A 12,386-nucleotide genomic window follows, 5' to 3' on the forward strand; every position below is an offset into this window, starting at 1 on the left:
AAGTTATTTATTGAAAGCATGTTTGCTTTTTGTTCAAAACAACGTTATTTGTCGTGATAAGTAAAGAGAAACGAATTCAAAACTGGAACAACAAATTGAAATAAGAAAGTTGTTCTCAACCTATAGATAGGTACCGCGTGTGGAGTAATGAGCCAATCCTGGCCCTAATCCTAGAACCCATCATGTGCCAGGCTGCGGGACATCACCCACATACAATAGATCGTTGTGGTACATGAATGTTTTCCATGTGGTAAGCAAGTAATTTTGGGGCCAATAAAGGTCTAAATTGCAGGTCGCATGGGTGTTTACGCTGCGGAACCTCACCCACAAAGGAATAAAAGCAACTTTTCAAGGTTTGCTAAAATTCAACATATTAACAGTAGCCTTACCATAAGTGTAGGCTTTATAAGTGGTACAAGGTCTCTGTATAATGAAAAGTGATACACAGTTTAAAAAAAGTTAAAAAAACAATAGCTTAAACAAAATTATTGAGAAATATAGAAAAAACATTTCAGAAATTGAAAAAAAATCAGCACAAACTAGATATTTTTTTTTAAATCAATAATTTTAACACAGCATTTTTGAAATTGAAATGATTACGTTCACTTATAAAGTTCACAATTGCATGTTATTGTGTTGTAAGAGTTACAAAACTAAAGTTACACTCTTTAAAATGTTGTACACATTATCAATTAAAATCAGCCTATATACTAGTAATAGCAAATACACACAAAGTGCTAAAAATGACAAGTTTGGAATAATCATCACCTAAAACAAGTAAGATGCATGGAACTTCTATTTGCACAAATATGATATTTTTTGTAAATTCATTTCTAATGAGCTCAAATTTTAGTTTCCAAAACTATTTTTTAAAACCGAATTTTTTGACTTAAAATTCAATATTTTTACATAATCAAACAAATTCAACATAGTAACCATAACATTAAAGAAGAAACAGGAATTGCTTTTTTCTCTTTTTTGGATTAAATTAAAAAAGACATCACTGTAAAAAAAACTAAAACCATCACTTAAAAAAGAGTTTAACTTAAAATTTCAACTACTATATTTAGAGAAATATTATGCCTATGACCACTGTGGAAAAAAAAAAATAAAAACTTGAAGTGTTAAAACTCATCGCAAATAAAATCGTGGATAATATCAGGAACTGATTCGTTGAAACCACAGATACTGAGCATCCCGCGATCAGAAGCTCCGTCAACATCTTTTTCCATTTTACGGACAGCAAGTGAGATTAAAATGAATTTTGCGGGAATTTGCATTTCCTGTACAATATAGATAAATGTATGTAACTTGCTTTATCCTTGAGTGGCCGGTAAACGACTGTCCTTATAACACGGCGTTCTGTTTCATACACCTCGTGCCAGCTTGCGAGTTACCATGTATGTTACTTTGTAGGATGTTTTTTTAAATTTTTTTATGTATGGCTGATAATTTGGACAACCCATTAGTGACCGCTGGGTTGGAGCAATTGCCGTTAAGTGTCTTGCTCAAGGACATATACCCCCACAATGGTAGCAGAAATGAACCTTGAAACCATTACCTCTGGGCTAGAGGCAGACATGCCAACCAATGTGCCCACGGCGCCGGACGAGTAAGGAATAAATGGCACACCTGTCTCTTACACCGAGGTAATGAGTTCAAGGTTTGCCACTGCTACTATTGTGGGCGTACCTGACTTTGAAGTCTTGGACTAATGGGCTGTTCAATTTGGAAGTAATATACATGGTAACTCATAAGTTGGCACAATGTGTATGAAACAGAACACCTGTGCAATGTTATAACAATGGCTATCATTTCCTATATATTATAATAGTGATAACTGTAAAGCGACGCAACAACACTTTGAGAAGACTTAATATAGACAATATATTGCACACAAAACACATAGTCACATACCTCTCTATATTGTTTCAATGCTATATGTGGAGAAGTCTTTCCTTTCCATGTCTCTTTATCAGTTATCACGATAAAAACATCAAATGGCTTTTTTTCCTTCTTTGCTTTTATCATTGGACGAGAGCAGTCTGTTCCCCCAAGTGGTATCTATATGTAATAAAAATTTACGAAACAAAACAATTATTAGAAAAAAAATTGAAATTGATGTATAGTAGGGTGGGAGGAGATGAGACACCTTTTCACTCCATTTTCTCGTTCCATTTGGTAGTAAACAAAGAATTATAAAACTGTATCCTGACGACTCCCATAGACCGCTATTAATTGTTTAAAACAGGATCAGGGTATTTGGAAATTATGTGCTAAAGGTGTCCCATCTTCCCCAACCCTATCATATCATTTATTTGTTAATAATAGATCAGAATGCAAAAAAATATAAACAAATTTCAAATTTAGAAACAAAAAGGAAAATACAGTTTGAACCTGGTCTATTTTCTCCACAGTTGACTTCACTGTATCTTTATCTCCAATGTCAATGTCAGTTAATCTAAAGTTAATACCGTTAGATGCTAAAGCACAAAAAATAAATAATTGCAATAAATATAACAGCCGGGCTCATAACCAGAAGGTAACAGGTTCAAGGCCCTATTGCAGCATTTCCATTTTTTTAAAGGTGTTGCAAACTGTCATATTCACCACAGAAAAAAAGGGCTTCAGGATGTTGGACAGAATGTGAACCAAAAACGGTCACAAATAAACATTGAGAAAATGCTGGTGGCAATTTCACGAATATTTTTCAATTTTGTATCCCCCACAAACATTTCCAATTTTGTTAGCCCGTACATAAAAACAACTTTATAGATAAACACCAATAATAGATCCATATGTCAAATCCCCAATTTTTCCAGGATGCATTGCAACAAAATATGTTTATAATAAAATATGTTATATTAACTTATATAACTCACTGGGATGAAAAACCCTGCACTGTCACATCTTTTTCCACTTTAGAAAAAACCAGACACATTGCAGCAGCAACTACCCTGCACTCCAAACAATGGCTGTTAACTATGTGAGCTTTCATGGACTTAGAAGCATCTAGTGTGATACAAATTCTCTTGTTTGTGGCTTTTACATTCTGAAATGAATAAAGGAATGATTGTAACTTGCTTTATCCTTGCGTTGTGGGAAATTACAGTCGTTATAACATGGATGTTCTGTTTCATACAGCTCGTGCTCGCTTACAAGTTACCACCTATGTAATTTTTTGGGTGATCGATTTTTTTATTATGGCTGACAATTTAGACAACCCATTAGTGACCATTGTATTGGAGCAATTGCTGCTTAAGACACATTTGCCCACAACAGTAGCAATGACGATCCTTGAACCCATTAACTCTGGCTAACCACAGGCAGGCGCGCTAACCACTGTGCCAAAGTGTTTACAAAAAGCAGTGGTGGTTATAAGTCAAATCTTTTCTTGCTTTTAAAAAGGAAAACAACAGATTTATGATAAGTTATGGAAAGATAGGACATCTTTTTGTTCTTTTTTATCATCCTATTTAGTAGTAAACAAAGTTTTTTTTTCAGAAAAAAAAATATATAAGTAACATTGAAAACATGACAATATTTAAAAAATAAATATTTTCTTACAAAATATCATCATAAAAAATTTAAAATGCTCAAACATATTCTGCCAACTGACCGGTATGGCTGTATAGAATGCTGCATCCAGTGCTTGGGAAATCAAAGGGTCTGGTATCCATTTCATTTCTTTACGAGCACTTTCTCCTTTGGCATAGATGTAATGATGAAGAAGGAAGCTGTAATGTATGAAAAAAATGATTTATTACTTTAAATACAGAAACAGAGATCAGATTAATTTACACAAACGAAGTAAAGAAAACTAGCAACAAAATTACAGTCGTTAAAGTTAGCAACAAAATGACAGGCGTTAAAAACTGTGATAATAGGACCAATATCAAAAGCATAATTTATATTTATCTCTTCAAATACAGAAACAGAGATCAGGATAATTTACACAACGAAGTAAAGAAAATTAGCAACAAAATTACAGTCGTTATACACACGCTCTGAGTAAAAACTTTCTTAAGTAAAAGTGTTAGAAAAATGTGTGGCTGCTAAACCCATGTATATGAAAAGGAAATAAGCTACTTTCATGGTAAATAATGAATATGAATGAATGAATGTAATTTATTTGCCCTGGCGTGGCGGGGCAAGACAGTCATTATAACCTGGTGTTCTGTTTCATACACCTCATGCCCACCAACATGCTAACACATATGTAACTTATTTTTTTATTTTTATTATTATTTTTTAGAGGTTTTTTTTTTGGCTGAGAATTAAAACAACTGAGAGACCACTGGGTTGGAGAAAGTGCTGTTAATGGCCTTAAAAAAGCAATTCAGACTGGTAATAAATGACAATTTCCCTACAAATCGGTAGCAAACACTTTTAAATATCAAGTTTAAAAATAATTAGGAAACATTTTATTTTATTTATGATATAATAAAAACACATTTAATACAGACAGTCCTTATTACATAGTATAAAGACTATAATATCAATGAAGACTCACTATAATTACCTGTAGGGGTGTAACTCTGACTGTTCGATAGAATCGTCATTGAACAACCTTTGCAAAATTTGCTTTGTCCAAATATTTCCATTAACCAAAACACCAATGTGGTGAAAACGTGGCAGGTTACGAATTAAAGCAGCCATACCAAGTTTAGGTATAAGACACTTCCATACCTATGCGATAAAATGTACTGTTAGCATGTTTTGCAGTATAAAAAAGCAAAAAATATTCACCCACAAAGTAACATACATTGTAACTCGTAAGCTGTATGAAACAGAGCACCCATGTTCTAACAACTGTCGTTTTCCGGCCACGCGAGGAAAAATTAAGTTACATTCATTCATCATAAACTATTGTATTTTATGATTCAATGACATTGTATGCCTTTAAACACTGACTTTGCATTAACTGTAATAACAAAATAACCACCTCTGCGTTGTTCCTCAGTTTACACGGTATATGTCCCCATGTGAGGTTATGCTTCTCAATCAACGCACAGCTATCTGCAGCAACTGTTGAATTTTTCAGCTTACGAATAACACCCAGCAGTTCCATCAACTGAAATTAGAATTATCATACACAAAGACACAGACAATATGTAATGTTATAAATTAAAACCCACTGAGTTCAATTGTACTCTTTGTTGAGGAGGTCCTTTTTAGAACCTGGGATTTAGGCCAGATTTGGATTTGGCCCATTACCCCAACACCAGGAATTCCCATTTAAGTCTTTCATGTGATCCGTGCAGTACTTTGCAACACAGCATCACAGTCAGTACTATTTCGCACCATTTTTATCCTTGTGTGCTTACAAGTTACCACACTTTTTAACTATGTTTATGATTTTTGCTTTGATACAGCTAAAAATTGGACAACCCATTAGTGACCTCTGGAGTAATGTCTGTTAAGTGTCTTGCCCAAGGACACATGTGCGATCTGTATTTTATATCGCCGTCGAGCATCGAACCAGGTACCCTAAGTCATACATAAGAACAAAGACAGTATGTAGTTATAAGCTTAATTGGAAACCACAGAGTTAAAGTCTGTCTACCTTAATAGCATCTGCTTCATCACTTTTTGCTATTTCATCACGAAAAGCATTCTCAGTTGCCTGGTAACCACGCGCAATGTACATGCATAAGATCTTAAGGCCTAGTTAACATATGTGTGATTAAAAAGTGGCAACTGTAAGTAAAACATATTTGTTTTGGTTTCTGCTTTTAGAATTGGAGGTAATTTTTTCTGTTCATTGAATTTTTAATTTTTGCAAGTACAGAGTGCATAGGCACCACATATTTTTGAACTTTGACAGGATTTCAGAAGAACTTTACAGAACACTCATATTTATCAAACTTAATTGGCAAATGCATTATACTTTGGTTTTGTTCTTTGTTGTATAGACAATTAACAGCAGATGTTTTATTGCTAAAAAATGCTAAAACATATGATGTTACCCCTAGAAAGTTACAGTGTCATTCTAGCCAATCAAGGCTAAATTATGTCTTGGTGTGGTTTATAAACTGGTATCTCAAGGAAAAAAGTATTTACAAAACTCTGAGATATTATAACTAAAACAGAGTGGAAATTAATATTGTAGCATATTAAACACCGTGTTATAACTAATTTCATTTTCCAGCCAACGAGGATAAACCAAGTTACAATCTATTCTATGTGGGTGAGGTCCTGCCATGGTCCTAGGATTTAGGCCAGGATTGTACCATTACCCCAGGCAGAGCAAGTTAGAATCATATTAATAAAGAAACACTTACAAAGTGAGTTTGCTGGATTGAGATGACATAAGCGTAAAACATCTTTATGACTCCAATGATTGACAGTTGAACAACTTGTCACGGCAAATGCAACTTCATAGGATCGCTTATTACTGTACCACTTCTGTACAGCTCGTTTTCTGCCTCTACCCCACCCACTTGTGCGTGAAATGTTCTTACTAATTTCCTCACAGTATGCAACAAACTGAAAAGTTTTAAAAACTCATTAAAAATTAACGTATATACAGATACATTTTTTCAAAAGATTAAGAACTGTTTAGGATTTTTCACAAAATAACACATGAAACTCAGCTGCAAAGCATAATCAATACTGTTATCCACTATACATTACTTTCTTGTCTAAATCCCAGTTTCTGAACAAAGACCTCACACAATAAGATTCGAATAGAATATCAGTTATATATATATATATATATATGTATATTTCTAAAGAGTACTATATATGGGTGAGGTCCTATAGCAAAGCATTTATTTACCTCCAAAATCATTCTTGGTCTGTTGCAAATAACTCCAACGTGATTTAAAGCATCTTGTTTTACTTTGGCATCTTTAGAGCAGGCACAAACTGCCAACACATATGGTATAGCACCCTCCACATATGCATTACCTGTTTTTGAATAACAATATGTTCTAAATTGTGATCAAAATAGATGTTCAAATTTACTCGAATTCGTGATAAAAACTGCCCCAAGGCATATAATACAAGTTTTAAACTCGCTGGTTGGATGAATCCCAATAGTTTGGCAGTGGCGCAGCCAGAAAAAAAAATAGGGTCTAAATCAAAAATTTTTGTTTTTAATTTTTTTTATAATAATTTTTTTTGGTTTAAAAGGGGGGGGTCGGGACACTGTAAACCCCCCTGGCTGCGCCACTGCATTCAGCTATTAAACCAGTGACATGTTGTATTACTATTAATAAGCTTCATTTTTACATGCATATAATCACATAGAAAAAATTGAGACAAGTAGACACTCATTTAACAGGTTCACAGCCGCCTAATCCATTACGGTAAAGGTAAAAGACTGGGCATGCCAATCTTCCAGAGTGTCTTAATATGCTAATTTTATCTTAATATGCTAATATACATCACATACAACAATGCAGTCTAAAGTTACAAGGAAGGAAGTCATATTAAACAAGACACAATGGTGTTTGATCTACCGTATACCACAGCTAATAGTAAACAATATCTGTATTTTGTATTGGCTTGCACAATACATGTATATGTATTGGCTTGTTCAAGACAATTTAATTCAATGGATTTCATTTTACTTTTTTTTATTTTAACTTAAAATAAAGATAACTGATTAGTGGTACAAAGGTATTATAAACAAAAAAATTTATACAGCTATTTAGCTGGCCAAATGCATGGTCCTAAAGAATGTAGTCTCCAAAGGCTAAAAATATGTGAAAGTCACATATTTAAATTAGGTTCAACAGCTATGCATTTTAACTCATGCTCTTTCCGATACCGTTTATTTATAGTGTGTTTTTACAACTTTTGTTTGCTGTTGATTTTCTTTTTTGTTATTAAAATATATATATATATATGTATATGTAATATGATCTTCGCTATCGTTTTCGAAGAGATAAATAAACAATTATATATGTGTTATGTAACTTATGTTATAGGCCTATACAAATAAACCCAAAGGTAACTTGGTTAATGCAGTAATCTCTAATTACTTATAGTAGATTAAAATATAAACATTTTTCCTAGCCTGACACTGTTATACTATCATAGCAAACTTAAACTAGGCACAAAAATGACCCACCTTTTTTCGCAAACTTTACAAGTGTACTGAGAACCGAAAGCCCTTTTCCATTTTCATTAAGTTTATAAACAGCAGTTGTATTAACATTGTCTGGTGTAGTAAGGGAAGGAGATATGTTGTAAACTTTAACATTTCCCTCTTCACAACCAACAGTTAGGAATCTCAGCAGCTGACTTGTTGCCGTGGCAACAAGCTGAAAAATAAGGGAGTTTTTTATACTTTGCTTGTTGGTGTTGAAACAACTCGTAAAAAAATTTACTGGGAGGTGTACAAATCAGCTCAGCGTGTCAACTGACACCCTCTTTCGATTTATCATTACAACTCCCTTATGTTTTATTTGGGTTGGGGAGGTTACCCAATTTTATGGGTGAGGTTACCTAAGAAATTAACTCATGGACCTAAACAATTAAACAAAACGATGTACTCATACTTTTAAATGATTAAATAAAATAAACTTATTTATCCTCGCATGGTGGAAATAAAGTTATACAGGAATGTTCTGTTTCATACTTTTCATGGGTCATGCTCACTTACAAGTTACACAGGACAAATACACTTTCTTTGGTGGCATAATCATACTTTTACCCGAATATCTCCTTCTGAGTTCAGTACCAAAGGCTCAGCTTCTATTGTCACTGCTTGTTGAGGTTCGAGTACCAGTTGATCGAACAAAAGAAGATCCAAATCGTCTTCATCCATTTTGTTCTGTATGAATTTTGTTCTACAGCTACACAGTCAGCAAATCAAATGGAATTCTAGGTGTAAACAATCTAAATATATATTATAAGCGCTTTTTTAAAAAATACATTATAGTAGGGTGGGGGGAGTCTAATTTGGTAGTAAACAAAAATCGTTCAAAGAATTATTAAACCATATCCCAACGACCCCCATAGAGCGTTGTTAATTATTTAAAACACGACCAGGATATTTGGATATTACGTGCTAAAGGTGTCCCATCTTCCCCCGCAGTACTATATATATATATCTATAGTTTATGTTTAAAAGTTAGGGGGCTTACGGAGTTATGTTATAAGTGATAGTAAGTTTGTAGCTGCAAGTAAGTTTTCACTAGCAGTAAAACAGATGGTACTACTGAAGAATACTCCGGTACATAGCAGAATAGGCTTGTAAAAAGTGATAGAGGTTGATGGTTAGGGGGTTAGTGGTTAACTGGCTATAGGGGTTAGTAGTTAGGGGTGGTGATTAGCAAATATGGTGGGGGGAGGATTCTTCACTAGCACCAAATAATAAACCCCACGTTTTATACATGCATTTTGCGCGATTACATTTAGCAACCTTAAAATTGCATTTTATAAAGAATAAAATCAAATTCGACACGATAAATTTGTAGCTGTATAAAAAGTGCGTTACCGACAGCAAAGTTAGTATAATGCAAACAAGTCGTCAATACCCATATAACAAACGCTACAAAGAAAACAAAGGCAATTAATTGCGGTTTGTAAACCAGTAACAAAAATAAACCTACCAACTTTTTCGGAAAACCAAAATTTTGCCTTCGGGGCTTCCCCGTTTCGAGACACTTCGTAGAAATCGTATTCCAAGTAACCGCTGTGCGCATGCGCAGTACCGCAAATCAATGTTTATGTATCTCTGATGTAACTTTTTATCCGTAAGTGACGACAGTTTTACACACCACATTTCCTTACCCTTGTTAAATTATATGGTTGTATTTTATTATATATCTAGTTAGATTTATAACACTAGCGCATATATGAGCGTATATAGCGCACATACACCACTTTCGTTCTGTTGGTACAACACAAACTGCAGACAAAGTAAATAATTTTTATTGATAGTGTAACTTAAAAATACAAGCAGATTTAAAAATGTTGTATCATACTTTCTCTTTTGACAAAACAGTATAACTTACACCCTTGCTGGTTTATTGACACCAAACAGTTTCTGTTACCGTAGAGCTATTTAGCAGTTAGTTTTCATACATTTATTTTAAATCAAGGTTGCATATTTTGTTTTGTTAAAACAACCTATTAGGCATAAGTTATTCTTAAAAAACATAAATTATTCTGAAATAACTTTTGGTTACTAAACCTTGAAATGCAGCTTTGCGTAACAAGTTAAAATGAAACAGATTTTGTAATAAAATGTGCAAATAGTTAGAATATGCATTGAATAACGCCATGCACCTAACCACAATTGGACTCGCGATTGTGACAGCGAATGATGTCACAGTGTAATTAGAAATTCGAAATATCATGACGTCACAACTATGTATGACGTCATACTCAGTTTTACACAGGTCACATTGCGTCAAAGTGAAAACGATGCGCTTCGCGTATTTTTTCCTGCTTGTCTTCTCTTCTTTCCATACAGTGCAATACTATTATTGTTATTGCAACAACAATGCAGGTCGAAAGTAAAACAAATGCAGTTGAAATGATGTTTCTGCTGGGTGTAACAACCAAAACATTCTTCCAGCTTTGAAAAAACACATTATGAAAGGAAAAAGTGCTAGATTATAGAACTTGTAGCGGGTAAATCCAAATTGCATTTTTATAGTTTCATTCTTTAAAGGAATTAAAGAATATTTTATAAAAACATAACACAAATCACACTTATTTCATATACCAGTTTAAGAGTGATAATACAATTCAATGCTTTTAGTTTAAGATGTCCAAAGTGGCTGCTCTTATTATGCACTAGAGTTAAAAAGATCTTTTACATTTGTTTGTATCACAAAATGGACATAAGATACTGCTGCTATTTTTGCCAGGCATGTTGTAATACCTGAAATTGCTCTTTGGTAAAAACTAAAAACCATAACTTTATTATTGCACTAAATTTATACTATGTTCGCACCAATTTTAAAGTGTTTTCACAATGTGTTTTAAATTGTATTCATAACATACCTGGAAGAATCATTCATTGGGTAAGGAATTATGTAGAGCTTGGAGTTTGGAATCAACATTGTCCAAGTGCTGTGTGAAGCTATATAGCCGATTGGATTACCTGAAAATAAATGAATGAATGAATTTAACTTGATTTATCCGCATGTGGCCAGGAAACGACAGTGGTTATAACACGGGTGTTCATACACCTTGTGTTAGCTTACGAGTTACCATGTATGTTACTTTGTGAGTGATTGTATTTTTTTATGTATGACTGACAATTTGGGCAACCCACTGGGTTGAAGCAATTGCCGTTAAGTGTCTTGCCCAAAGACACATACTGCCCACAATGGTAACTTAGCAAAAATGCTAACAAATTGGTCCGGTGGGTGTCTGAAAAACGTTTAGACAAAAAAAGCCTATGTTAAAAAAGTTGGAAACGACATTTATTTATACCTGGAGTTGTAGGTAGCAGGGGGACTGGCATTGACACTGTGAGAGTGTCAATAAAATTGGGTAACCTCCCCAACCCAAATATAACATAAGGGAGTTGTAATGATAGATGGGAAGACTGTGTCATTTGACACGCTGAGCTGATTTGTACACCTCCCTGTAAAAAAAAGACTGTTTGGTAATTTTTTTAGGAGAAAGTTTGGTGTGTTTTTTTTTAAAAAATTTGGTAATTTTTTTAGAAAGTTTGGAAAGCGCTTGATGAACTTACCATAACATTAGTTGACGTATATCTCACGCTAGCTCCTGGTACATTTGAACTTCCTAACATAGGCGTGCCTGGCAGAACCTGTATAATGTATAAAGTAAAACATAGCTACTTAATTGCACAGAATAATAACTTTCATTTGTCTCTTCGATTACGGCAGCAAAGATTTAAAAATATTTTAAACGAAAAGACAGGATATTGCGACAAAACAACAGTTGTTAAAACACACGCTTACAGTTAAAAACATATTTACATTTAATTGGAGAAAAATAAGCGTGGTCGCCACACCTGGGATATTTAGTATGAATGAATGTAACTTGCTTTATCTTCGCGTGTGTTTTGTTTCATACACCTTGCGCCAGCTTGCGGGTTACTATATATGTTATTTTGTGGGTCATATGTTAGGTAATAACATACATACTGCACAAGAACATTGGTAAAAGAAAAACAATAGAAAAAAATAATTTAATTACAAAAATATTTGCAGACATTTATTGATAATTTTAAACAGCAGACTTATTATAAAAAAAATTGTAAAAATAGACTATCCATAAGTATTACTATTTCACAATATAAGGGAAATAAACTGTGTTACAATACTTAAACACTGTTAAAAAGAATACTAAACAAAAGTTATCCATTATAAAAATCTGCAACATAAAAAAATTTCCTAAAATTATCCTTAAACTTATTCTTGAAAAATAAAAAAAATAAAAAAGTA

The 12,386-nt window shown here is 33.5% G+C and overlaps 2 protein-coding genes across 3 annotated transcripts in view; both read right to left on the reverse strand.

Annotated features, from left to right (window-relative positions):
• Positions 1 to 6: 6 nt before the first annotated feature.
• LOC100185788 (60 kDa SS-A/Ro ribonucleoprotein-like) lies at positions 7 to 9,691 on the reverse strand. Of its 2 annotated transcripts, none has more exons than XM_018812620.2 (13): positions 9,567 to 9,691; positions 8,660 to 8,785; positions 8,081 to 8,273; positions 6,782 to 6,912; positions 6,285 to 6,489; positions 5,567 to 5,667; positions 4,946 to 5,074; positions 4,523 to 4,689; positions 3,620 to 3,737; positions 2,883 to 3,052; positions 2,398 to 2,461; positions 1,918 to 2,064; positions 7 to 1,283 (listed from the first exon to the last, which is right to left on the reverse strand). In XM_018812620.2, the coding sequence occupies exons 1-13, from the start codon at positions 9,657 to 9,659 to the stop codon at positions 1,125 to 1,127; spliced, it is 1,803 nt and encodes a 600-aa protein (XP_018668165.2). In that variant the 5' UTR covers positions 9,660 to 9,691; the 3' UTR covers positions 7 to 1,124. The 2 variants fall into 2 exon arrangements, with proteins under 2 accessions (XP_018668165.2, XP_002124207.1); XM_002124171.4 differs by having other exon boundaries at positions 8,666 to 8,785; positions 9,567 to 9,688.
• A 181-nt stretch (positions 9,692 to 9,872) lies between these two features.
• LOC100175577 (T-cell immunomodulatory protein-like) overlaps positions 9,873 to 12,386 on the reverse strand; it is a 9,607-nt gene continuing 7,093 nt past the window's right edge. The window contains exons 11-14 of the mRNA XM_009863884.3: positions 11,669 to 11,746; positions 11,404 to 11,557; positions 10,969 to 11,068; positions 9,873 to 10,537 (exon numbers count right to left, since the gene is read on the reverse strand). Of these exons, the coding sequence (XP_009862186.1) occupies positions 10,360 to 10,537; positions 10,969 to 11,068; positions 11,404 to 11,557; positions 11,669 to 11,746 (510 nt within the window). The 3' untranslated portion in view covers positions 9,873 to 10,359. The remainder of the gene's footprint in view (positions 10,538 to 10,968; positions 11,069 to 11,403; positions 11,558 to 11,668; positions 11,747 to 12,386) is intronic.

Source organism: Ciona intestinalis, chromosome 1 (genome assembly GCF_000224145.3).
Source record: "Ciona intestinalis chromosome 1, KH, whole genome shotgun sequence".
NCBI classification, from domain to species: Eukaryota; Metazoa; Chordata; class Ascidiacea; order Phlebobranchia; family Cionidae; genus Ciona; species Ciona intestinalis.